Source organism: Bos indicus, chromosome 19 (genome assembly GCF_029378745.1).
Source record: "Bos indicus isolate NIAB-ARS_2022 breed Sahiwal x Tharparkar chromosome 19, NIAB-ARS_B.indTharparkar_mat_pri_1.0, whole genome shotgun sequence".
NCBI lineage: Eukaryota > Metazoa > Chordata > Mammalia > Artiodactyla > Bovidae > Bos > Bos indicus.
In genome coordinates this window covers 41,852,876-41,880,188 of record NC_091778.1, presented here as the reverse complement: position 1 = coordinate 41,880,188, position 27,313 = coordinate 41,852,876, and the positions used below count along the sequence as shown (strand labels likewise).

The window sequence follows — 27,313 nt, the reverse complement described above, 5'->3', positions numbered from 1 at the left end:
AGCGGAAGGTTCAAACCGGAGTGGAAGCTCTCTCCTAACCGACGTGCGTCTGTGGAGAAGAGGCTTGCTCAGTGATTGTCTCGAGGGTCCCACCGGTTTAGTCACTTGCAGGGTTCTCGAGCCTCTTCACGACCGTCACCATGGAGGTGTCGCCACTACAGGTACAGCTCGCGGGAGGGGCGCGTCGCGGAGCCTCAGCGCGTCCCGGCATCTCTCCGGCTGCCCGTGAGAGAGAGGCGTCTGGGTCGTAGTCCGGCCGCCGAGGGCTGGGCGTGGGTTTTCCGCGTCTACTCGGGTCCCCTGGGCTCGGCGTGATCGCGAAGAGACTGAAACCTTTTTCTGGTGCAAGTAGTGAAGTATTGTCGGCTGTACTGGCTTCTAGGGTGCGGCGTTGTGTTTCAGTTTCTAGAGATTCATTTGGTCCCGGTGTAGGTCGATGGCATCGTGGTCCGCATGTAGCTTTACGCGGCACTGAGAGATGCTTTCCTCTCCTACCTGGGGCTGAAAATGGGATTGGACGACCCTGACCTTGGACAGTGCAGAGCAAGGAACACGGTTCCCACTATGGAGCCGGCAGGTCCGAGATGCTCAAAATACGTCCCTCCTGTGTTTAAAACGTTAACGTGTCCAAAGGATGGAATCCTTATCCTCCCGTACTGCTACTGTAGAATCTGTTAAGTGCCTGAGACCTGGTAGGCACTCAGTAGATACGTGTGGAGTATCTGAAAGAAGGGGGTGTGTGCTGTTGATGGCATCTAACGCATGAAAGTATTTCCATGTCAGATACACATGGCAAAATAATACGTCTGTTTAAACTGACACTTGGGGGAACCTGCTGCAGTTAACTTATATTGCCATGTTTGTACAAAACTATGCCAGCTCCATTGATACCTACCAAAAGGCTGTGCGATTTGTTTTGGTGTGTGTAAGCAGACCACTACGATAGGTATTTTGTTTCTGGTTTCTGATAAACCTATGATTCAAAATCCCTTTTCTTTAATTTTTTAAAAAATTGCTAGCCTGTAAATGAAAATATGCAAGTCAGCAAAACAAAGAAAAATGAAGATGCTAAGAAAAGATTGTCTATTGAAAGAATCTATCAAAAGAAAACACAACTGGAACATATCCTGCTCCGCCCAGACACCTACATTGGCTCTGTGGAATCAGTGACCCAGGTAAAATCAGGCTAATTAAGTGTAGTTAAGATGAATACTTTTCCAGGTTAATTTTCTATATTTCATGTACTTTGTCTTCTGGAACTGGCCTAAGCTATCATCTACATTGTCATACTAATTCAGAAGACTTTACAGTAACCATGATAATAAAACAAAGTAGATATATAAAGTAACCGTATTTCTTTTTCTTATTTCCAGCAAATGTGGGTTTATGATGAAGATATTGGCATTAACTATAGGGAAGTCACTTATGTTCCTGGTTTGTACAAAATCTTTGATGAGATTCTAGGTAAGTATATTCTTAATACAAAGATCTACTGGTCAGATGTGAGAAGTATTATTCATAGCAAAAAACAGTTGGCAAAGGTTAGACAGTCTGCTGGAATCTAGGAAGTTGAGTTCTTAGAAACAGTCCTATGAATAAAAATTGCTAAATGAATACCTCATCAATGTTACTCCTGCACTGCTTGAGACTTTTTTCTTTTTATATCTTAGAGGTAAAGAGTGTTTTCTAAAATACTTTAAGTTTTTACAAATGTGTATTTTCTTTCAGTCAATGCTGCAGACAACAAACAAAGGGACCCAAAAATGTCTTGTATTAGAATCACAATTGACCCGTAAGTCTCCTGCTTAGTCTTTTGTTTTTTTGTAGCACCCTGTTGCTGTTAATTGCATTTACTTGATTTATAGTAAAGTTGAGCTTTTTTTTAATGGGATTTTGCAAAAGTGCAGAAAGGTAGAGTGCTAAAATAAACAATCTAGATAGCTACCATCTAGATCCAACAGTTGTCAACACTTTGCCATATTGTGTACCATCTATATTTTTTAATCATTTCAAAATAAATTATAGACATTATAACACTTTATCTCTAAATATTTCAATAAACATCTCCAATAAGTTCTCTAAGTATTCCAGAGTCTATAGCTATAACTTTTTCTCATGATGCTATTCAAACAGTAAACCAGCAGATGGTGATAAAGAATAATTTGATCTAACATTTCTGCTTATAAATGTCCTTTTGTGGGTAGTCAGGGTGTAGCTTCCCTTTGTTATTATCCTATTCAGTTATAACATAAACTATACTTTAGATTCTTTTTGGGAAATGTGTTAATGATGTGCTTGAGTGCTCCTAAGGACTTGATGCCATAGTCTTTTAAAAAATATTAAGCTAGTTTTAAACTACGTGTCGGAGAGGGCGATGGCACCCCACTCCAGTACTCTTGCCTGGAAAATCCATGGATGGAGGAGCCTGGTAGGCTGCAGTCCATGGCGTCGCTAGGAGTCGGACACAACTGAGCGACTTCACCTTCACTTTTCTCAACTGAGCGACTTCACCTTCACTTTTCTCTTCCATGCAGTGGAGAAGGAAATGGCAACCCACTCCAGTGTTCTTGCCTGGAGAATCCCAGGGATGGCGGAGCCTGGTGGGCTGCCGTCTATGGGGTCACACAGAGTTGGACACGACTGAAGCGACTTAGCAGTAGCAGCAGCAAGCTACATGTAATAAGAACCATAGTGTGTGTCGTTAGAACTAAAATATGAGTCCGAATAAATTTTGAATATTTTATTGGTGAGCAGGGACGTTTACAATTGATAATGCGCTTTCATATTTGTTTTGCCAGTGTGCTTTGTCAGGTGGGAAAGCTAAGGGAGCTGGGACAGTGCAGATGATCCTCTTAAAAGCGGTATAATAATATTGTTTCCAAATTTTGTCCTTTTCTTTCCATTGGGCATAAGTCATTTCCCTTTGTTTATCCTAACATTTTAAAGCTTCATATTTTTTCAGTATTATCAGTGTCTGCCCAGGTGTTGGAAAAGGATTGATTTTTTTTTTTTCCTTTTGGCTCCTGTTTCATGAGTGTTAGGAACTAAGTGTGCTGAATTTCAGAAGGTATATATATAAAGAGTCATAAAGAAATTGAGACGTGTGTTTTAGAGACAATGGAATTTAAATATGAAAAGAATTAAGCACTAGCTTAACATCTGTTTTACAAAAAAAGAATTCAATCTTCTTTTCTTAGGGAAAACAATTTAATTAGTATATGGAATAATGGAAAAGGTATTCCTGTTGTCGAACACAAAGTTGAGAAGATGTATGTCCCAGCTCTTATCTTTGGACAGCTCCTAACTTCTAGCAACTATGATGATGAAGAAAAGAAAGTAACAGGTAGAGTATTGAGGAAAATAAAAAACACATTTGTTGCTGAAAAAATACATCTTTTCAAAGATTGTGGCCTAAAGGTTAAAAATATGGGAGTAAATCTCTATAATTAAATAGCATTGCCAGTGATTAAGAAATAAAGCTGTAAATGAGATAAGAACAATTAAATCACATTTTACATTTATTTGCCCAGGTGGTCGAAATGGCTATGGAGCCAAACTGTGTAACATATTCAGTACCAAATTTACTGTGGAAACAGCAAGTAGAGAATATAAGAAAATGTTCAAACAGGTAAGTAAATGAGTATCTTGTGCCTTGATTATAAATTATGCTATAGCAATAATAATTATAAAATAGTGGCATTAATGGTTTAACATAATTTATAATCTATTAAATCATGGGAGAGGGAAAGTGAAGTTGCTCAGCCGTGTCTGACTCTTTGTGACACCACAGACTGTAGTCTACCACGCTTCTCCATCCATGGTATTTTCCAGGCAAGAGTACTGAAGTGGGTTGCCATTTCCTTCTCGAGGGGATCTTCCCCACCCAGGGATCAAACCCGGGCCTCCTGCATTGCAGGCAGACGCTTTACCCTCTACCCTGAGCCACTAGGGAAGCTCATAGAAAGTTACTCATAAACGTATATTAGGGGAGTTGGGGGGTGGGGGTTGGTTTGGTTGAGTGTGTGTTTTTCTTTTTTTAGGACTTGTAAATTTGTGTTATTTAATTCTAGTTTGTGAGATAACTTGAATTTTTTTTCTCTCCTCTATTCTTTATTTCCATAGACATGGATGGATAACATGGGGAAAGCTGGTGAGATGGAACTCAAGCCCTTTAGTGGAGAAGATTATACATGTATTACCTTCCACCCTGATTTGTCTAAGTTTAAAATGGAAAGCCTAGACAAAGATATTGTTGCACTGATGGTTAGAAGAGCATATGATATTGCTGGATCCACTAAAGATGTCAAGGTCTATCTCAATGGAAATAGGCTTCCAGTAAGTATTTTACTGAATGTAGGCAATGAGGTACTTTGTGTGACCATCATCAAAAGCAAAGTTGATTTTTTTTTCCTCCCATTTGTTTTTCTTAGCACTTCTCAGATATGTTCTGTAAAGAAAACATAATGCCACATTTTAAAAAAATCAGTTAACTTATTTTAAGTTCACTGAAGTCTTTCTCAAAGAATCTTCTAACTAAATCCTTTTGTGTCCTTTAATGACCACCCTCGTATACATATCAGTGAACACCGTTTCATTAGTTTTGAAAAATCTTTATAACCTACTTTTTCATTTACTTAAAAAAAATTAATACTATTATTTTTTAGGTGAAAGGATTCCGTAGCTATGTAGATCTGTATCTGAAGGATAAGGTAGATGAAACTGGCAATCCATTGAAAGTTATCCATGAACAAGTAAACCACAGGTGGGAAGTATGTTTAACAATGAGTGAAAAAGGCTTTCAGCAAATTAGCTTTGTCAACAGCATTGCTACTTCCAAGGTAATTTTATTTTGAATTATCAATCATGATTTATATTTACATATTTCATATAAGTATTCTTGTTTTAAATATATAAAATGAACTTGAATATTTGGCTACCTTGGCATCAAGGAAACTAAATTAGCTTTTAAAATGTTTGATTATTATTACAATTTTGAGGGTAATGGATTTACAGTTTGGTATTTTTCCTCATTAGGGTGGCAGACATGTTGATTATGTAGCTGATCAGATTGTGACTAAACTTGTTGATGTTGTGAAGAAAAAGAACAAGGGTGGTGTTGCAGTAAAAGCACATCAGGTACGATACTTTAACACTGTTCTTTCTTGAAAGTCAAGAAAGAAGCAAAAGTCTATAAATAAAGCATGAGTAAATTTTTAGTAATTTACTGTCAATTTTTACTGCAGGTAAAAAATCACATGTGGATTTTTGTGAATGCCTTAATTGAAAACCCAACCTTCGACTCCCAGACAAAAGAGAACATGACTTTACAAGTCAAGAGCTTTGGATCAACATGCCAGCTGAGTGAAAAATTCATCAAAGCTGTGAGTACTTGGAAGGAAATAAACGATAGAAGCATCTTCCTTTATTTTCCATTGCCCTTCTCAACTCTGCAGAAACCAGAATTCCTCCCACGTGTCTTCTCTCTCTGAAAAGGAAATTAAAAAAACAACCCTTACCGCTTACCAACTCTTACCAAGCCCTTAATTATCATCTATATGCCATCTCTATTTATTTGGCCATTGCATGTCACCAGTTCAGATCACTTCTGAATTTATCTCATCTAACTAGTTACCAAGCACTGAATGCCTTAAGTTGCTCTCAGCGGACACATCCAAAACTGAATCAGTTCTCTCCATACTCACTAATCACCATTCATGGAACTTCCCCACCCTCAAAAAACAAAACTATGTCCTGTTTTAGTCAAAGGTTCCAACCAACTGTTAGGTTGCATAAACCTGAATTCCTTAATTCAGCCTACAAGACCCTGCCGTTTCCAACCTTATCTCAGTACCACTTTTCCCACATTACCTAAGTCTCACTCCTACTGGCTTTAAATTACTCAAAAACAGAGTACTCTTTCCCTCTTTAGAGCTTTTTCACATTTCAGGCAGAGGGATTACCTTGCCTGAAACGCTTTTCACTTGGCTGACTACTTTTAGGTCTTAACTGTCATTTCTTTAGGAAAACCTTTACTTTATATTCATTTCCCTAAAAATTTGTTCCCATAAGACACTGGCCATATATTATTATACATGATATGCTTTCCACTTATCTCTTCATACTGTAATCACTCATTTTATTTCTGTCTTCCTTGTTGTACCAAACTCCTTTAGGACAAGGACTACAGCTAATTTGTTTTAACCACTAGATCTCCACATGGAGCTCAGTGCCTGGCACCATATAAGTATGTAGTCAGTAAATATTGAATGAAAACCCAAAGGAACCAGCTGCCTCAATAGTGATAATCTGAGACAGGAAAATGTGCCACATCCTGCCCATTTTTGTGGGAATTCATTTGTATTCCGTATTTCTGACAGAACTCTTTTTCCCTAACATGAATCTTCTCATTTTCAGGCGATTGGCTGTGGTATTGTAGAAAGTATACTAAATTGGGTGAAATTTAAGGCCCAAATCCAGTTAAACAAGAAGTGTTCTGCTGTAAAACATAACAGAATCAAAGGAATTCCCAAACTTGATGATGCCAATGATGCAGGTACATATTTAATGTTTCCAAAGTTTAAATCTTATACTTATTTGATTTGATTCATTGACAGCATACTGTGGGTATTTTTCCCTTGACACTTAATATTCAACAGAATATTTGTACTTTGTTAAAAATCAGCCAGTTCCCTGTTACTGAACACTTGGGTCATTTATGTTTTTAACTGTTAAAAATAATTTTGAAATGATTATTTTGGTGTATAAAACAAGAATGTTTATACAGTAGTCTTCTCAACCTTCCTAAGTCCCTGGCTATCTCTGAAAAATAAAATGACAGACATTAACAGGAAAAAAACAAGTGTATTTATTTAATATAGTTTTCCTGTGACCTGAAAATTTGTAAGGAAGTGAAAACCCAAAAAAATGGTTAAACTTAAGTGATTTTATGCTAGCTTTGATGAAGAATGCAAAGTTCTGGAAAGATATGATAGGACAGTGATTATTAGCTGATTATAGTAAACCTGGGGAAACTTAGTATGGCCTTTTCATTCAGATTCTTCTTGGTGACCTTTAATCTTAGATTAAAATGTTCTTTTCTTCCGGGTTTAAGGCGAGCACCTCCTTCATGAGGATCTTATGACCTGCTTCAGGAGAGAAGTTTAGGGGAGAGATCAGAGAGATATTCTTGCTTCTACTAAAGTTTTCTTTTCTCAAAACTCCCTGAGCTTAATAAGATAATGTGCCAAGGTGCCATATTTTAGAGGCATGTCCTAAACCTCATTACCCACAAAATATGTTAAATGTAATATGATCAAGCAAATGTTTGGCAACAGTATAATCATCATGAAAGATGAGTCTAGGAAACTAAGACTTTATTAACTTACAAACTTTAGTTAAACTATAAGTCCAATTACTTAACTCTATTTCACTCTCAAGCCAACTTGTTATGAATTGTAAGTTATTTGTGTTTTATCACATGTCTGAATTAGTATATTTGAGGTTGGACTAAATATGCTAATATTTATTTATTTTAGGAGGCCGAAACTCTACTGAGTGTACACTTATCCTGACAGAGGGAGACTCAGCTAAAACTTTGGCTGTTTCAGGTCTTGGTGTGGTTGGGAGAGACAAGTATGGGGTTTTCCCTCTTAGAGGAAAAATCCTCAATGTTCGAGAAGCTTCTCATAAACAGGTAGAGTATATAAAAACTATCTTCAGAATCTAAGCTTATATTTCACCCCCTTATTGGGAGGATATAAGATATATATAAGATTTTAAAATATATCTTAGTTTGTCGTTATTTTAGAAAATTGTGTATAATGTAGCATATCTTAACAGATCTTTCTGACTTAGTAAAGTATAGGCTGCTGCTAATAACTCAAAAATACTGGAATTCCAAAAAATCCAAGCAACGTATACTGTTATAATTCTTTGTTCCTTTAAAGTTTGTAAATAAAATCTTACCTTTTTGTCTATATGTCCATTTCAGATAATGGAAAATGCTGAAATTAACAATATAATTAAGATTGTGGGTCTTCAGTACAAGAAAAACTATGAAGATGAAGATTCACTGAAGACTCTACGTTATGGAAAGATAATGATTATGACAGATCAGGTCAGAATTAAACATGTCTTATTGTTGCATTGCTTTTCTGCCATGAAAGGATATTATTTATCTTTAGTCCACATCTAATAAGATATGTTTCTATTTTATGCATATTATATAATACAGGTTAAGTGAGTCTAAATTTGAATAGCTTTTTTTTTCTTTAATCCCCACAGAAAAACTTTTGAGAAATTGCCAGTATGTCAGTCACAATTTTTTTTAGTTTCTAAGCAAATCTTTTGTGTTTTGGCTTTCCAAATATTTCTAGGACCAAGACGGTTCCCATATCAAAGGCTTGCTGATTAATTTTATCCATCACAACTGGCCCTCTCTTCTGCGACATCGTTTTCTGGAGGAATTTATCACTCCCATTGTAAAGGTATACTGATTTCTAAGGTACCATAATGGATATTTGAAGGCTCTACTCCTCAACCCTGGATACACATATAACCTCAGTGATGTGTGATGGTATGCAGGGAACCCAGCAGTGTGGAAAGCCATAGCAATGTGTTTTTTTTACTTCAGGTGTCTAAAAACAAACAAGAAATGGCATTCTATAGCCTTCCTGAGTTTGAAGAATGGAAGAGTTCTACACCAAATCATAAAAAATGGAAAGTCAAATATTACAAAGGTTTGTACTGAAACTCACATAGAACTTCTCATTTTGTTATATACCATTGTACAGGTTTATATGGAGTAACTTGGTGTTCTTGCTTTTGTAGGTTTGGGTACCAGCACATCAAAGGAAGCTAAAGAATACTTTGCAGATATGAAAAGACATCGTATCCAATTTAAATATTCCGGTCCCGAAGATGATGCTGCAATCAGCCTGGTGAGTTTGAGTGTATTTCACAAATACATTCTGGTTTTAGAGGGGCTTCCCAGGTGGAGCAGTAGTAAAAAAAAAATTGCCTGCCAATGCAGGAGATGCAAGAAACATGGGTTCCATCCCTGGGTCGGGAAGATCCCCTAGAGAAAGAAATGGCAGCCCACTCCAGTATAGTTGACTGGAAAATCCCATGGACAAGGGAGCCTGGTGGGCTACAGTCCATTGGGTTGCAGAGTCAGACACAACTGAGCACATACACACACTGGTTTTAGAAATCAATGTTTTAACTAGTCAACTGAAACATTTAATTTTTCATGTAATAAAATGTTCTATAAAATAGATGATTTTCAGTACACATATTCCAAAGAAAGGAATCAGATATTTTAGAAACTGAGTTATTATGGTTTGTTAGTTTTTTCTAGAAAAAATATTTTGGTATCTGTTAGTGCCAGTAACATCTTTTTTACCTTCTAATTTGTAGGCCTTTAGCAAAAAGCAGACAGATGATCGAAAGGAATGGTTAACTCATTTCATGGAAGATAGAAGACAACGAAAGTTACTTGGCCTTCCTGATGTAAGAAAATTTTAAATATATCCCACAAAATGTACTATTTACTGACCTTTTAGAATTGATAGTATAGCAAATTAAGGCTACTAAATAAATGTTTCAGTAAAAAAGTTAATAGATAACTACTTATAAATATCCTTATTTAATGATTGCTGCATAGATGTATTAGACCTGAAAGAAACTACAGTCAATAAACTTTTTTCCTAATTGTATAGCAAATAAATTTGCTTTGTCTTTAAAACATAAAATACTTTATAATTCTTTGTTTTTGAAAGAATTACCATAGAAATGATAATGCTTTGTTTTATTTTTGCATTAAGCATTGTTAAGACCAGTGATGTTTTTTATCTTAAACTAGATCATTTAATACTCTCTTTGGTTCCTCAGGATTATTTGTATGGGCAAGCTACCACATATCTGACATACAATGACTTCATAAACAAGGAACTTATCCTGTTTTCAAATTCTGATAATGAAAGGTCTATCCCATCTATGGTGGATGGTGAGTTCTATTTTTACCATAAGATGGAAATCAATGCCTAGAAATGATTAAATTAATGATATTAATATTTGCACGTCTTTCATTTTGAAGGTTTGAAACCAGGTCAGAGAAAGGTTTTGTTTACATGTTTCAAACGGAATGACAAGCGAGAGGTGAAGGTTGCCCAGTTAGCTGGGTCAGTAGCTGAGATGTCCTCTTATCATCATGGTGAGGTAAACACATTATCTATAATGTTTCTGGAAAGCATTATAGCAGAAATACCTGCAAAGTCATTCTCCAAACAGTTGGTGAAAGTATAAGCTGGTACATCCATAGTAGAGAATAATTTGGTGAAATATATCAAACTATAAAATTGTTTATTTTGTAACTTAACAATCTGATTATAAAAATAATGTGCCTATAATGGGCTTCCCTGATGGCTCAGAGGCTAAGGAATATGTCTGCAATGCAGGAGACCCACATTCGATCCCTGGTTTGGGAAGATCCCCTGGAGAAGGGAATGTCTAAAACAAGGCTACTATAATCAAAAGATATGCAAGGATCTACATTCAAAGATATTAATATTTAGTAATGTTTGCTATAACTTTGTTATGCCAAAATTTAGACATGGAAAGTGTCCATCAAATGGAAAATTATTATAAATTATGACATCTGTACATGGAATCTGTGATATAAGTGATAGGTGGGGCTTCCCTGGTGGCTTAGAGGTAAAGAATCTGCCTGCCAATGCCGGAGACACGTGTTCGGTCCTTGGGTCAGGAATATCCCCTGGAGAAGGAAACGGTATTCTTCAACCCACTCCAGTATTCTTGCCTGGGAAATCCCGTGGACAGAGGAGGAGCCTGGCAGGCTAGAGTCCATGGGGTCACAAAAGAGTCAGACATGACTTAGCAACAACAACATATCTATAGGTACTAACACTGAAGAGCATAGTGAGGGAAAAGAAAAGAAGACCAGAATAATAATATACTCCAAACTGTTATCTTTGGTTATCCCTGGGAATGGGAAAGGGCAGTTTTCTAATTTTTCATATATGTCTGAATTGATTGCCTTTATACAAACATACATCTGTTCGTTTTTTATTTTGAAATTGGTTTTTTGCATTTATTATATAAAACATTTTTAAAGAATAAGATTTCCTGTAAGTTTCTAGAGTTTTAAAGAGATGATTGTCTTGCTTGTTGCTTCAAATCAAAATATAGTAGGTACTTTGTAGATGTTCACCTAGTAAATATTTGTTTAATGCTTACCGTGTACAGAGTATACAAAATTAAATCATATATATTCTCTACCTTTAACATATAATCACAGTTAAGCCAGAGGGCTACCACACATGTGCACATACACTCACACAACTATAGAGTGAAACGTGCTAGAATAGAAAGGAGTAGTGTTTAACACAGAGGAGGAAATACTTCATTCTGCAGAGGGTAAATGGAGGAGCTGTGCCTTCAGGGTTAAGACTTGATAGAAATTGCTGGAAGGCAAGCAATTTCTGAACTAGGGGCCAGAAGTCTTAGGTTTACGTACTACGTCTGCCATGTATTTATCTTGGAAAAGCCAGTAAACATCTACACTTCATAAAACCTTACAGGATTATAGTGAAATATAGTCATAACAATAGACATGTTATTATTGAGGCTATGGATGAGACTAATGAATCTTTTTTCCCCCAGATGTCACTAATGATGACCATTATCAATTTGGCTCAGAACTTTGTGGGCAGCAATAATCTGAACCTTTTGCAGCCCATTGGTCAGTTTGGTACCAGGTTGCATGGTGGCAAGGACTCTGCTAGTCCTCGATACATCTTCACAATGCTCAGGTGGGTATGCTTCCGATTTTTAGTAAATTGTCATTTCCAATTTTGAAGTCTTGTGAGTTAGTTGACCAAAAACAGAAAAATTCAGTTAATCAGAAAATGGATTTTTGATGCAAATGTTTGCATTCTTAATTGTTTTAAACTAGCTCATTAAAGTTTAGTCTACTCTTTGCAATGAGTAGAAAATCAAAATTCTATTTCAGTTTGATAGCTTAGCCTTTATATCCCTTAAAATGTTGTTTCCTTGCCAAACTATAAATGTTTTACTCTTGTTTCTTTTTATTTTCTTCTCTTTTCTTCCATCTAGAGCTGTGGTTATCAACCAGGGTAGATTTCACCCTTGAGGGGACATATGCCAATGTCTGGAGAATTTTTGATTGTCATGACTAGGGGAGCCATGCTATTGGCATCTAGTGAGGCCAGGGGTATTGCTGAACGCTCTGTAATGCACAGGACAGCACTTGCACAGCATAGAACTATCTGACCCAGTAGTGCCAAGATTAAGAAACTCCGATATAGAGTTTAAGCCAGAGTCAAGATAAGAACTTAATTCTTCTTAAATACCAAAGTGGAACTACTGCTTCCTTTACAAGTCTGTGGAAAGTACATTATGATTGGTCAATTTTCAACTGTCATCTTATTCATTCTTTCAACAGCATAGGGCATAATTAATAATTCCATCCCTGAACCTCTTTTTTTCTCTATTTGTCCTCCAGGACACTAGGCTGTTGGTTCTCCTCCTTATTAGTCTTCTTCACTGGGTCCTTCTCATCTTCCCAACCTCCAAATTATGGCCTGCCCTGGGGCTTCTTCATCTGATCTCTTTCTACTAACTATACTGCCTTCCCATCCAGGGATGATATCTCATGCATCCAGTCTCAGCTCCAGCCCTGGCCTCTAAATTTCATGTCCCTCTCAGCTTTTACTACTTGGATGTCTAATAAATATCTCAAACATAAGTTCAAAACTACACTCTTAGTCCCTGTCTCAGTAAATGAAATACCATCCTCCTAATTCTCAGGCTAAAAATTTGGAGTTACCTTTGACTTGTTTTCTCTACACTTGCATCCAGTTCATCAACAAGTCCTGGGGACTCTGAACTGGAAAAATACTTAGTCACCCCATTCAATATATAGACTAGTATAGTCTACCACCCTTCTTTCTGTTGGCAGTAGATTAACTTTTTTAATAGGTTACTCGAGTTCAAAACCTTCCAACTTTTTAAAAAATATTTATTTATTTGGCTGTATCGGGTCTTAGTTGTCACGTGCAGAATCCTTGTTGCAGCACATGAGCTTCTCTTTAGTTGTGGTGCATGGACTCTAGAGTGTACGGGCTCATTAGCTGCCTCACAGCATATGGGATCTTAGTTCCCCGACCAGGGATCAAACCCATGTCCCCTGCATTGGAAGGTGGATTCTTAGCCACTGGAATAACTTCTTCATTCAGAAAAAAATTAGAGCTTTATTTTAGCAAGCCAGACCCTATATGATCTGTGCTCCCCCTCCCCATGTCTTGATTCCATCTCATACTATCTCTTCTTCAAACACACCTGGCCTCTTTGCCTATAATCAAAGAGGCCAAGCACACTCCCTCAGTGCCTCTGACTTACTGGTACCTCTGTTTGCTGTATGTACACTTTCTCTCAGTTTCTTCTGTGTTCAAATATTATCCTATCAGAAAGGGCTTAGCATTCCTTAGCAACCCCTCAACCAATTTTAGGTACTTTATCTATTTAATATTTACCATACCACCTGACAAAATGTACATTCATTGGCTGTACTACTAGAGTATCTACCTGTACTGAGCTCCTTAAAGACTGAGACTTAATATCTGCAGTGCTTGACATATATGTAGAAAATACTCTAAATAATATTGGTAAATGAATATTAACAGGTAAAGCCAAGGTAGTTTTTATGTATATATCTGAAATAACACATGTTCTTTCCATGAAAGTTGTGTCAAAGCCAATATTTTTCTAAAACAACATTCTTTGTTTTCTCTTTAGCCCTTTGGCTCGGTTGTTATTTCCAGCAAAAGATGACCATACATTAAAGTTTTTATATGATGACAACCAGCGTGTTGAGCCTGAATGGTATATTCCTATTATACCCATGGTGTTGATAAATGGCGCTGAAGGAATTGGTACTGGGTGGTCCTGCAAAATCCCCAACTTTGATGTTCGTGAAGTTGTGAATAACATCAGACGTTTGATGGATGGAGAAGAACCTTTGCCAATGGTAACTATTCTGTGGACTAAGAACCTTAGTTTTCCTCTGGTTTCAATTCAGCAGATGATGTAGTTAAAGAGCATAAAAATTTATTTATTGCTTAATGTTAGATTTACTGTTTAATGCTGTTGGGATTTGTTTTAGTATCACATTTCGAAAACATTCTTTTTTTAAATACCAATTTAGCTTCCAAGTTACAAGAACTTCAAGGGTACTGTTGAGGAGCTGGCTCCAAATCAATATGTGATTAGTGGTGAAGTGGCTATTCTTAATTCTACAACCATTGAAATCTCAGAGCTTCCCATCAGAACGTGGACCCAGGTAAGTAAGGATTTCTTTTTTGATTTCTGTGATGGGGAAACATTTTTTATACTAACGTATGTTGAATACACAGGAGCCTAAGTTTTAGAAACTTACAAAAGGATTCTTTCTTTTAGACGTATAAGGAACAGGTTCTTGAGCCCATGTTGAATGGCACTGAGAAGACACCGCCTCTCATAACAGATTATAGGGAATACCACACAGACACCACTGTGAAGTTTGTTGTGAAGATGACTGAAGAAAAGCTGGCGGAGGCAGAGAGAGCTGGACTACACAAAGTCTTCAAACTCCAAACTAGTCTCACATGCAACTCTATGGTATGTCCTGTTTTATGATAAACGTGTTTCCATGTATATTACAGGTTAATATCAATTTTTAAAGGATGTCTTAGGCTACTTTTACATTTTCAAAGAATGAGGTCATTCCTCTAAAACCATTAAAGTTTAGCCAATTTATCTACTGTTGACTCTAATCTTGTTTTTTCTTTTCTAGGTCCTCTTTGACCATGTAGGCTGTTTAAAGAAATACGACACAGTTTTGGATATTCTAAGAGACTTCTTTGAACTAAGGCTTAAATATTATGGATTAAGAAAAGAATGGCTTCTAGGAATGCTTGGTGCTGAATCTGCTAAACTGAATAATCAGGCTCGCTTTATCTTAGAGAAAATAGATGGCAAAATAATCATTGGTATGTTTCTGGACCGATAACTACCTGTACTAAAATTACAATCTTGCCTCACTTCTTTAAACAGTTTTGGTAAGAGGAATGATAGGGAGGGAGGACAAAATCCATTTATTTCTGCTGGTTCCATGTGTGTCTTTCATATATCTAAATAAGCATTTATGGTTTAAAAGAGATAGCTTTTCCTAGACTGAGCATCTTGAGAAATCAGAAATTAGTTAACATTCCCTGGTGGCTCAGACGGTAAAGTGCCCACAATGCGGGAGACCCGGGTTCAATTCCCGGGTCGGGAAGATCTCCTGGAGAAGGAAATGGCAACCCACTCCAGTACTCTTGCCTAGAAAACTCCATGGATGGAGGGTCCTGGTGGGCTACGGATGGAGGGTCCTGGTGGGCTACAGTCCATGGGGTCACAAAGAGTCTGACAGAACTGAGCGACTTCACTTTCACTTTAGACAGAAGAGAATGGAGAGCTAGAAGAGGTCCCTGTGTAAACTGATTGATAACAGCAGAGAGAAGTCTGATAGAAAAACCAAAAAGGAAGGAGGATTTTAAATGGATTATATTATAAGTAAATTGTATACCCAAGACTGAAAGTCCTGTCTAAGGGAATTTTAAGACATTCCAGAAGCAACAAAATCAAAGTTTAAGTATTAACCAGGAATAAAACAGTTTTGACTAAAGTTAGAAGCCTCAGCTCTGGCCAGGATTAACTAAAAAAGCCAGGTAACTATGGGTTGTAGTAGCAAGTACCAAAACACGACAACACAAGTTACATAGTGATCACAGGATAATTTTCTAATGGTACACAAAAATGTTTAGTTTAATAGTTACATATTCATGGGTCTTTTAAAATACTATAACAGTGCATCTCAGTCCCCTAATTTTACAGATACTACCGCTTAAGACAAAGCTAAATAAATAATATTGGGTATGACTCAAAAAGTAAAGATTATATTTAGTTGACTAGAATTTAGGAAATACTAGAGACTGTCCAGGCTTCTTGAAGAGTTAATATAGAAGGCCTAAAGGTGTGACTTATGTCAAGTTAATTGGCACTTAGAACCTCACTATATCACAGCTAGTAACATTCAGTATCCCTCAAAGTCTAATAAATTGACTATAGTAGACACTGAGAAGGGGGTACTATAGAAAAAAGGGAACAAATGCATTGTAAGGGGCCATAATCAAGAGAAATCAATGTTTGGATGGTGGCACTAAGAACTTACCTGCTCAAGTGTTGAAATGAAAAGAACAGAGTATAATTGAGGTTGATATTTATCAGAAATAAAGGTTTTGATTGTCTTCTGTTATGATTAGATCACAACCTCATATATGATTTGACTGCCCCCTTGTGGTAATTTATATTTATCAGTGGTTTAGGGAGAAGACTTGGTGTCCACCAGGATGTACAAATTTATGCAAAAAGACCTTATAAGTTCCAGTTTTAATCTTTTGACTTAATATGGTAAAAACTTTATCCTTTCCTAAAATATTGCTCAAAACTACTGTCTCTGTGTTCACATTTGTTTAAATAGAAAATAAGCCTAAGAAAGAGTTAATTAAAGTTCTGATTCAGAGAGGATATGATTCGGATCCTGTGAAGGCTTGGAAAGAAGCCCAGCAAAAGGTAATTTCTTGGTTAGCATTTTCTATGTTATTAGAGATTGTGTACAATCTAATGTCTATATTTCACATTTCCTATTAAAGATACATTTTAATTTCTTGTTTAGGTTCCAGATGAAGAAGAAAATGAAGAAAGTGACAGTGAAAAGGAAACTGAAAAGAGTGACCCTGCAACAGATTCTGGACCTACCTTCAACTACCTTCTTGACATGCCTCTTTGGTATCTAACCAAGGAAAAGAAAGATGAACTGTGCAAACTAAGAAATGAAAAAGTGAGTTGTTGCTGGATAGTACATGTTGCTTGGTTGTAGTCTAATGGTGAAAGAAAATTGTGGGGTTTGGGAAAATGCTGTTTATGCACATAAATTAACTCTTAATTTTCTGACTGTCTTATGAAGGAGCAAGAGCTAGAAACATTGAAGAGAAAGAGTCCATCAGATTTGTGGAAAGAAGACTTGGCTGCTTTTGTTGAAGAGCTGGAGGTGTGTAGTTTATAATGCCCATGTTAGAATTTGTATTAATGAAATAAGCTATTCTAGCAATATACCTCGTCAGGAAATTTCACAGTTGACAATAGAAAGAATATAGGGGGCATAAGTAAATGGTACCAGGAAACACACTACCTAGAAGTTTTCACAGGAAGAAGGGAAAGGACAAAAGTTGATTTTTGACCTATTGGGAGTGAGAATTTAAATGTAGAAGAACACCAACCCAGCCCCCCAAGTAAACCTGAAAGGACAAAGACAGTTTCCTTCAGGGCTGGCTAATCAGTAGTTTAAGAAGATCCTTTGTTTCCAAATCAGTAATACTGTTTTGCAACATTATCTTTAACATAAGAAAAAGTATCTTAATTCCATAAATTAAGCTAAAATCTTTAATGTGAAGATTTATGTTATTGCACTTCAGTTTGGATGTCTAGCTTGTAATTGGTGATTGGATACATTACTGGAATCACATCCTTTCTGTTTATTTGAGTTTATAAACGTATACATTTATGTGTATGTATATGTATTTTATCCTTAATTCTGATTCCCCATTTTATCCTCAAAGGTTAAGTTGTAGAATCAAACGTAGAACTCAGTCTTTTATCTCCACTTTTCAAAGTGTGCCTTAATGTTTGAACAGCTTATCACAAATTTACCTTTGAGATGTAACAAACTGAAATCAGTTTAATCATTGCCTTTTATTCTGTCCCTAGGGATAAAGTGACATCTATGCTGTAATGTCCTTGTTAACTTATAGACTTGCTTTCTTTTTTTTTTGATGTGACCCCATTGTATATATATATTTTTTAATTGAAGGATAATTGCTTTACAGAATTTTGTTGTTTTCCGTCAAACCTCAACATGAATCAGCCATAGGTATACATATATCCCCTCTGTTTTGAACTTCCCTTCCATCTTCCTCCCCATAGCCTTGCTTTCTTATATCCACCTTTTCTAGGTTGTTGAAGCAAAGGAGAAACAAGATGAACAAATAGGACTTCCTGGGAAAGGTGGGAAAGCAAAGGGGAAAAAAACACAAATGGTAGAAATTTTGCCTTCTCCAAGTGGAAAAAGAGTCATCCCCCGAGTGACTGAAGAAATGAAAGCAGAGGCAGAAAAGAAAATTAAAAAGAAAATTAAGGTAATACTCTTGAAAGCTTATACATAAAACACTTTAAGCATTTTTCCACTTAGAACTGAACTAATCATAGAACTTCTAATCCCGTAGTTTGGAGTTTATCAACTCATCATAACTTCCCTTTCTTACGAGCCTGATTTATTTTCAATGTTTAAGTATCTTTGAAAAAGTCATACCCATACCATTATTCAGAGCTCTTAGCCAAAATAGAAAGAAAAAAAAAATCACTCTTTGACCAAATATATATTTGTATATTTGACCCTATATTATTCTGAATAATAAGTTGGCAGAATTTGCCCATTTTTGTTGTGCGGTCTTTTAGAGTGAAAATACTGAAGGAAGCCCTCAAGAGGATGGAATGGAAATGGAAAGCCAAAAACTGAGACTGGAAAAGAAACAGAAAAGAGAGCCAGGTATTGAAACATCTTAAGAAAAATGATGTAGAGTTGAGATTAAATTCTGTTTGTTACCTAGTATGTTCCACATAGATATTCAGAAGTTCTTCTTGAGGTCCATGAAGGACTATATCTGAAATTCCCTATCTTTTTCCTTGGTATTTGATTTTTGTAATGAAATACTTTATTGGGCTCTGAAGAAAATGCTCAGTTTGTTAAGTTTCACTTTCTAGCTGGTTATAAGGTTTTAATATATATAACATCAGTTCAGTCGCTCAGTCGTGTCCGACTCTTTGCGACCCCATGAATTGCAGCACACCAGGCCTCCCTGTCCATCACCAACTTCCGGAGTTCACTCAGACTCACGTCCATCGAGTCAGTGATGCCATCCAGCCATCTCATCCTCTGTTGTCCCCTTCTCCTCCTGCCCCCAATCCCTCCCAGCATCTGAGTCTTTTCCAATGAGTCAACTCTTCACATGAGGTGGCCAAAGTACTGGAGTTTCAGCTTTAGCATCAGTCCTTCCAGTGAATACCCAGGACTGATATCCTTTAGAATGGACTGGTTGGATCTCCTTGCAGTCCAAGGGACTCTCAAGAGTCTTCTCCAACACCACAGTTCAAAAGCATCAATTCTTCCACTCTCAGCTTTCTTCACAATCCAACTCTCACATCCATACATGACCACTGGAAAAATCATAGCCTTGACTAGACAGGCCTTTGTTGGCAAAGTAATGTCTCTGCTTTTTAATATGCTGTCTAGGTTGGTCATAACTTTCCTTGTCCAAGGAGTAAGCGTCTTTTAATTTCATGGCTGCAGTCACCATCTGCAGTGATTTTGGAGCCCAAAAAAATAAAGTCTGACATTGTTTCCACTGTTTCCCCATCTATTTGCCATGAAGTGATGGGACCAGATGCCATGATCTTAGTTTTCTGAATGTTGAGCTTTAAGCCAACTTTTTCACTCTTCTCTTTCACTTTCATCAAGAGGCTTTTGAGTTCCTCTTCACTTTCTGCCATAAGGGTGGTGTCATCTGCATATCTGAGGTTATTGAGATTTCTCCCGGCAATCTTGATTCCAGCTTGTGCTTCTTCCAGCTCAGCGTTTCTCATGATGTACTCTGCATAGAAGTTAAATGAGCAGGGTGACAATATACAGCCTTGACGTACTCCTTTTCCTATTTGGAACCATATTCATATATAAAGTTTCTTGAAGACAGTCACCACATCTTAGTCATGTTGTTTTATCCCCAGAGTTCAGCACTGTACCTGGGATATACTTAACACTCACTCAGTAAATTAAATAGAAATAACAACTCTAACCATTTGTTTATGCCTTTACTGAATATCTACTTATTTTTAAGATCTTCATTGAGCTGTTTTAACATACTCACATGCAAGATTCACTCATTTAAAGTGTACCATTTGGTGATTTTAGTATACTCAGTTTTAGAACAGTTTCTTGCCCTGCAAAGAACACTGTACCCATTAATGGTCACTCTCCATTTTCTCCCAACTCCCCCTCCCCCCAGGCAACCACCAATCTACTTTCTGTGTCTAGATTTGTCTATTCTGGACATTTTATATGAATGGAATCATGTAATATTTTCCTTTGTGGCTGACTTCTTCACTTAACATAATGTTTTCAAGGGTCAGCCATGTAGTAACATGTATCAATACTTCATTCTGTTTTGTTGCCAAATAGTTTTTCATTGTATGAATATACCACATTATATTTATTTGGTCATCAGCTGATATTTGGATTGTTTCCACTTTCTTTGGAGAAGTGTCTGTTCAGATCCTTTGCCCATTTTTTACATTGGGTTATTTGTCTTTTTATTGTTGAGTTAGTTGGAAGAGTTCTTTATATTCTAGATGCCAGATCTTTATCAGATATATGATTCTCAAATATTTTCTGCCAGCCTGTGAAATATCTTTTCATTTTCTTGATGGTGTCCTTTGAAGCACAATTTTTAATTTTGATGAAGTCTAATTTATCTTTTTCTAATGTTGCTCATATTTTTGGTGTCATATCTAATCTTTTGCCTAAGGAATTCCCTGGCAGTCCAGTGATTAGGACTCCATGCTTTCACTGCTGAGGGCCCAGGTTTGATCCCTAGTTGGGGAACTAAGATCCTGCGAGCCCTGTGGTGTAGCCAAAAAAAGAAGAAAAGATTTATCCCTATTTTCCTCTAAGAGTTTTTAGTTTTAGCTTTTACATTTAGGTAATTTTGAAGTAAGTAAGTTGCATATGGTATAAGCAAGGGGTCCAACTTCATTCTTTTGCATGTGGATATCCAGATGACCCAGCATCATATATTGAAAAAACTTTCCCTATTGAATTGTTTTCACTTTTGCCAAAAATCTAAAGTTTATTTATGGATTCTCAACTCTATTCCATTGATTGATGTATATATCTATCCTTGAGTACCTACTTTTGATAGGTAATGTGTGCTCAGTTCTGTGGGGAGTACAAAGATGAATAAAACAAATAGAAACATTTTTTGTTGTTGTTCAGTTGACTGGTCACATCCGAGTCTTTGAGACTCCCTGGACTACAGCACTGCAGGCTTCCCTGTCCTTCACTGTCTCCCAGAGTTTGCTCAAACTCATGTCCAGATGCCATCCAACCATGTCTGTTGTCCCCTAAAGATCTTAGTGTTGAAAAAGAAGTAGTAAGAAAATGGGAGGGGGGCTCAAGAGGGAAGGGATATATATATAGTTACGGCTGATTCACATTGTTGTATGGCAGAAACCAACAACGTTGCACAGCAGTTATCCTCCAAAAAAGTAATAAAAGTATGCCGTATGTACTACGCTGTTTAAACTACCTAGCAATCAGTACTTTGGCCACTTGATGCTAGTGGCCAACTCATTAGAAAAGACCGTGATGCTGGGAAAGATTGAAGGCAAAAGGAGAAGGGGGTGGCAGAGGATGAGATGGTTAGATAGCATCACCAATTCAATGAACATGAATTTGAGCAAACTCCAGGAGATAGTGAAGGATGGGGAAGCCTGGCTGCAGTTCATGAGGTCACCAAGAGTGGGTCACAAATTAGCAACTGAACAACACAAAGCAATCAATTAGCATATAAAGCCAATGAATCAAATAAGTATTATATAATGTGCATGGGACAATGAGAAGGCCCCCTTCGCAGAGTGGGAGGGTTTATTTTGAAAAATAGTAGCAAATAGTTATATCAAATTGTGGAGAGTTAGGAAACCAGGTTGTTGGAGAGGGTGGATATGTTGGATTCAACTAGGTATATGAAGAAAGAACTAAGTAGACCAGTAGGGAGACTGTTCTTCTTATCTTTGGGCCTAAATGAGGGAAATAAATAGCAAAGGGTGGGTATGAGAGACAGTTGGGGTTAAGAATTAACAAGACTTAGTGACTTTAAACCTCAACTCAGCCATTAAATGCCCCTTAAGGTTTGGGCCAAGCCATTCTTCCCTTTGCATTGTCTCCCTTGCCTTGACTTGTATAACTTATTGATCTTCCAGCTGTTCTTATGCCTTTCCCATCTCCACACTGTAGCCTACAAAACTCTTTAAAAATGCAAATCTGGTCATGTAAGTTCCCTTTTTAAAACAAAATTCTTAACAAGACCAGCCATTCTCCTCCTGACTTCTGTTTTCCAGCCATAATGGATTTCTTTCAGCTTCCTAAACGCACTGTATTTTCTCACTGAACTTTGTACGTGTTATATCCTGAACTAGAATGTTTGTCATCCATTTCCCTTCAGCTAGTTAACTCTTGTTTAAACTTCAGATCTCAGCTCAAACACCTCTTTCTTGCAAAAGCCTCATATTTATATATATATACATGCATCCATGGAAAATCCCATGAGAGGAGCCTGGTAGGCTGCAGTCCATGGGGTCGTGCAGGGTCGGACACGACTGAGTGACTTCACTTTCACTTTTCACTTTCATGCATTGGAGAAGGAAATGGCAACCCACTCCAGTGTTCCTGCCTGGAGAATCCTGGGGATGGCGGAGCTTAATGGGCTGCCGTCTCTGGGGTCGCACAGAGTCGGACATGACTGAAGCGACTTAGCAGCAGCAGCAGCACACGCATACTATTGATGCATGCCCTATGTAAACACATATACTGTGGGATTACTACTACTATGGGATTAGATGACCAAGCTATAAGCTCCTTAGCAAGGGGGACTATGTCTGTCTCCGTTCACCATTGTATTCCCAGTACTAGCACAGAGTTAAGTATTAGGTTGGCCAAAAAGTTCATTCAGTTAGTGACTGCTTTGTTGAATAAAGTCCTTGGTAAATAGAAAAAATATATCTTTTATTTTTACACTTTAAGCCAAATGAAGTTTTTGGGCAACCTAATATTTGAAGGATAGATGGATGATAGATGGAGAAAAGTGAGTCAGAGAATATGTAAAGATGGTTAATTCCTATCTCCTTTCCAGTTACCAAGACAAAGAAACAAACTACATTGCCATTTAAACCAATCAAGAAAGCAAAGAAAAGAAACCCCTGGTCCGATTCAGAATCAGATATGAGCAGTAACGAAAGTAATTTTGATGTCCCTCCACGAGAAAAAGAGTCACGGAGAGCAGCAGGTAAGGAAAAGTGAAGAACATGCTGCATATTCTGAAAAATTCAAACAACCTGTGTATTTCAAGATACATAATCCCAGAAATTGTTATCTTAGAGCAGTAATTAAATTTTTGAGAAATTAAGACATCTTTTCAAAGATTAAACTGAAGCTTATATCTTCAGGACATATTGTATTAATATGTGGATTAAATATTTCTCCTGTTGTCCTCTTTGATTCTTTGCATATGTATATTTTTAACAGCAAAAACCAAATTCACAATGGATTTGGATTCAGATGAAGATTTTTCAGATTTTGATGAAGACACTCAAGATGATTTTGTCCCATCAAATGCTAGTCCACCTAAGATCCAAACTTCCCCAAAGTAAGTATCCTCTCTAATAGGGATTTTAGCATGATTGTTTTTAATAGTTGATGATATATTCTTTGTTGTTTGACACATTTAGAACTGGTCGTCAGGATGTTTTGTTTTATTTTATTCTAGACATAGTAACAAAGAACTGAAGCCACTGAAGAGTGCCTCATCAGGTATGTATTTAAGTAAAAATTGTGAGATGTCTGCTTTACTGGACACTCAGGTCCACCTGGCTTCTAACCCAGACTATATTATCCAAGTCCTGTCTTTGAAAATAAATGTGGGTTCTTGTTAGTATTACATTGATATTGGTCATTAGATTTAGTTTTGCACATGAATAAGTTCTCCATTTAATATATTAAAAGTAACCATGTGCTTGCCAGGTACTGTGCTAGAGATACAAAAAATAACTTTGCTGATGAAGAACCCAGAAATTAGAACAAAGTTATAAAAGTGTGTTTGAAATATTCCAGAAAAGTCACAAACATGGTGTTTGAATAGGAATTCAGAGCAGGGACAAAGCACGGATTTTTGTGTATTGCTTATATGTACTACTTTCCTTTCCATTTGAAGTAACAGAGCTTGATGCTGATGATGCTGAGGATAATGCACCACCTCCTCCAAGCTCTCCTGCTGCAGATTTCCCAGCTGTAACTGAAACCATAAACCCTGTTCCTAAAAAGAATGTGACAGCAAAGAAGACAGCAGCAAAAAGTGAGCCTCAGTCTTTGAATTGGGTAATATTGGGATTAACTAACTGGCTTCTACAAGTCAACTTCAAATTTTTATTCTCCAAATTTACTATAGGTATTAAAATAAAGACCTTGTCTAAATGAAAACAAATCCTTAGATCTTTATAATCAAAATTGCTAGTCAGAAGATTTTTAAAAAGTGTTTCTCAAAATGCCAGGTGTTATCCTAACTAGTCATACCTATGACAGGGATGGGACTTAGAAACAGTTACAAACACTTAACATGAAGCCTATAACTACAAAAAAAATCAGATACTTAAGAATATTTCAATTCTCTTATGCATTTTCGTCTCGATTGTTGTCTTTTCCTATGTTAAATATAAGCGGAAAGCAAGTTGCTAAAGAAAGTTCACTGTGGAAACAGTTCAGCTAAGAGTGACCATGATGAATGCCTGTCTTACAGGTCAGTCTTCCACCTCCACTACAGGCACCAAAAAAAGGGCTGCACCAAAGAAAACCAAAAAGGATCCAGACTTGGATTCCGATGTCTCTAAAAAGCCTAATGCCCCCAAAACCAAGACTCGCCGCAAAAGGAAGGCGTCCTCCTCTGATGATTCCGACTCTAATTTTGAGAAACTGATCTCCAAAGCAGTCACGAGCAAGGTACTCGTTCTAGTCGGTCCTTTCACTGTAGGTTTTTTTTCCCCCACTGAAAAAAGTTACTGTGAAACACGTAATCAAGCTTTGCTGCTAATAATTTGGCTCATTTTTAAGAAAATAAATGTAAATCCATTACCCTTGTACTCTATGTAGTTTAGCTGTAAAACAGCTAAATGTCACTAATCAGTCAATGAGAGGTTTGCCTTTGGTCTGTTTCTTACTACTTGTTAGAAGGTGGAAAATTCCTTGAGTTGTAGTCTGTTGGTATATTTTTTGCATTGAAATTCTACTGTCCGGTTGATACTGGAAATTATTTGCGCTGTTCTTTTTTAGAAACCCAAGGAGGAAAGTGATGATTTCCATCTGGACTTGGACTCAGCTGTGGGTTCTCGGGCAAAATCTGTAAGAACAAAGAAACCTATAAAGTACCTTGAAGAATCAGATGAAGATGATTTCTTTTAAAATGTGAGGTGATATTTTAAGTAATGATCTTAAAGTTAGGTAAATGTCTCAATTTCCTCCCCTCTGAATTTAGTTTGGGGAAGGCAGTTTTAGTTCAGGACCATTAAAGTGAAGTATGTAGAGCCCAAGTGTCCTTTATCTCTCTGTAATACTGTATAATACTGTGACCATCTCGTGGACAGTGTTTTGTTTTCTTCTCTGCTTTGTATATGTATTTAGTCTGTTTTCTTGTCTTTTAAAGTATGATTTTAGGTTCTCCTGGCCTCTCCGGATAGTTGTGTGGTAACTTTAGCATAATGTAGTTTGACAGTTCATTAAGCTAAAATTGGAGCCCTTTGACATAAAGTTTCTACTCTGCCTACTTTCAGTAAATATGAGATAGAGCATGATTAGTTCTCTGTTTTATCTTAGTTTTATAAGTAATTTTCCATCAGATAGAACTCTATGTAGTTCCAGTTCCAAATACTCACTCAGCCTTTTATATGCTGAATTTTTAAGCAGTGAAAAATTGTTCATATTCTTCATATCCTTTTGAATAACAGCAGAAACCGTCAATAAAATGAAGAAAATTAGATCCTAAGTTGTGATTATCTCAACACTTGACTTGTCCCCTCAGATTGCAAAGGAGTCAGGAACAATATTCTCAAAGAATATTGATACTATACTCAGCAGTGAGCTTTTATATCCATTTTGGGAAATCTCCATAATTTTCCATTTATAAACTTTTCAAGACCTTCCTGCATTCATTACATGTGTGTGACTTGAGTGATGTTAATGTTTTTGTAAATATTTACTACGTTTTTCTATTTAGCTTAATTCCAACTATTTTGTACTTTAATAAAATGTTGTAAACATTGCAACCCTTGATTGTTGCCCTTATTTCACCCTGCACTACACTCTTTTCCTTAGTCTGAAATATATCCTCTTCACTTTTCACTATAAAATAGCTTTGAGAACTATTCTCATCATTTTCTGATGTCCCTCATAACTCCTGGCCACAGTGATAGTTCTAAGAGAAAGGCACCATGACTAACAGCCAAGCAGATTTTTCCCTGAGCTTTTAAACATGGGTGCTAAATTCATCTCTTCCACACTCAAAAGGTGTTGACCCTACATCAATAAATAGCTTTAAATATAAATTTCGACTCCCTACTTTAATATTTTGATAATCCAGTCAACTGCTTGATGATGTCAGTAAATTATATTGGGGCAATTGGCTAATCATTTATGGGGGGAAAAAATGTTAGAAAGGCCCAACCCCTTCTCATCTTACAGGAAAGTTAAACTCAGACCTTTTTCCCCCTCCCCCACCCCCATGGCACACATTATGCAGGATCCCAGTTCCCTAACCAGGGATCAAACCCGTGCTTCCTGCATTGGGAACTGAGAGTCACCCACTGGACCACCAGGGAAATCCTTCACATAGACTATTAAGTATCAAAAACAAAACTGAAGGGACTTCCTGGTGGTCCAGTGGTTAAAAACTTACCTGCCAGCGCAGGGGACCTGAGTTCGATCCCTGGTCCAGGAAGATCCCACAAGCCACGGAGCAACTTAAGCCCGGGCATCACAGCTATGAAGCCCACCCACTTAGAGCCTGTGCTCCACAAGAGAATCCACTGCAATGAGTAGCTCCTACTTGCCTCAACTAGAGAAAACCCAAGAGTAGCAGTGACCCAGTACAGCCATAATTTTTTTTTTTTTAATTAAAGAAGTACTAGAAGGAAAGTCTTGAGTTACAGAAGGATAGCCATCCTAAACACATCCCCGAGGGTGGCGTTGTCCAAAGAATGGAAAATGAGCCCTTTTATCAGAACCTGAACAAAAAAAAAGGTCAAGCTCTTTTTGTCGCAGTTC

General features: G+C 37.0%; 1 protein-coding gene across 2 annotated transcripts; it reads left to right on the top strand.

Annotated features, from left to right (window-relative positions):
• Positions 1-26,316, top strand: TOP2A (DNA topoisomerase II alpha). Of its 2 annotated transcripts, none has more exons than XM_070773433.1 (35): positions 1-161; positions 1,020-1,175; positions 1,374-1,464; positions 1,729-1,792; positions 3,198-3,343; positions 3,531-3,628; positions 4,123-4,335; positions 4,665-4,838; positions 5,035-5,136; positions 5,244-5,381; positions 6,415-6,553; positions 7,536-7,693; positions 7,991-8,116; positions 8,376-8,486; positions 8,633-8,738; positions 8,830-8,939; positions 9,418-9,510; positions 9,892-10,006; positions 10,097-10,218; positions 11,683-11,831; positions 13,837-14,068; positions 14,246-14,380; positions 14,497-14,697; positions 14,873-15,068; positions 16,601-16,692; positions 16,796-16,960; positions 17,087-17,170; positions 18,132-18,314; positions 18,634-18,724; positions 23,139-23,291; positions 23,531-23,651; positions 23,772-23,815; positions 24,216-24,356; positions 24,822-24,997; positions 25,328-26,316. In XM_070773433.1, the coding sequence occupies exons 1-35, from the start codon at positions 141-143 to the stop codon at positions 25,454-25,456; spliced, it is 4,575 nt and encodes a 1,524-aa protein (XP_070629534.1). In that variant the 5' UTR covers positions 1-140; the 3' UTR covers positions 25,457-26,316. The 2 variants fall into 2 exon arrangements, with proteins under 2 accessions (XP_070629534.1, XP_070629533.1); XM_070773432.1 differs by having other exon boundaries at positions 24,798-24,997.
• The last annotated feature ends 997 nt before the right edge of the window (positions 26,317-27,313 follow it).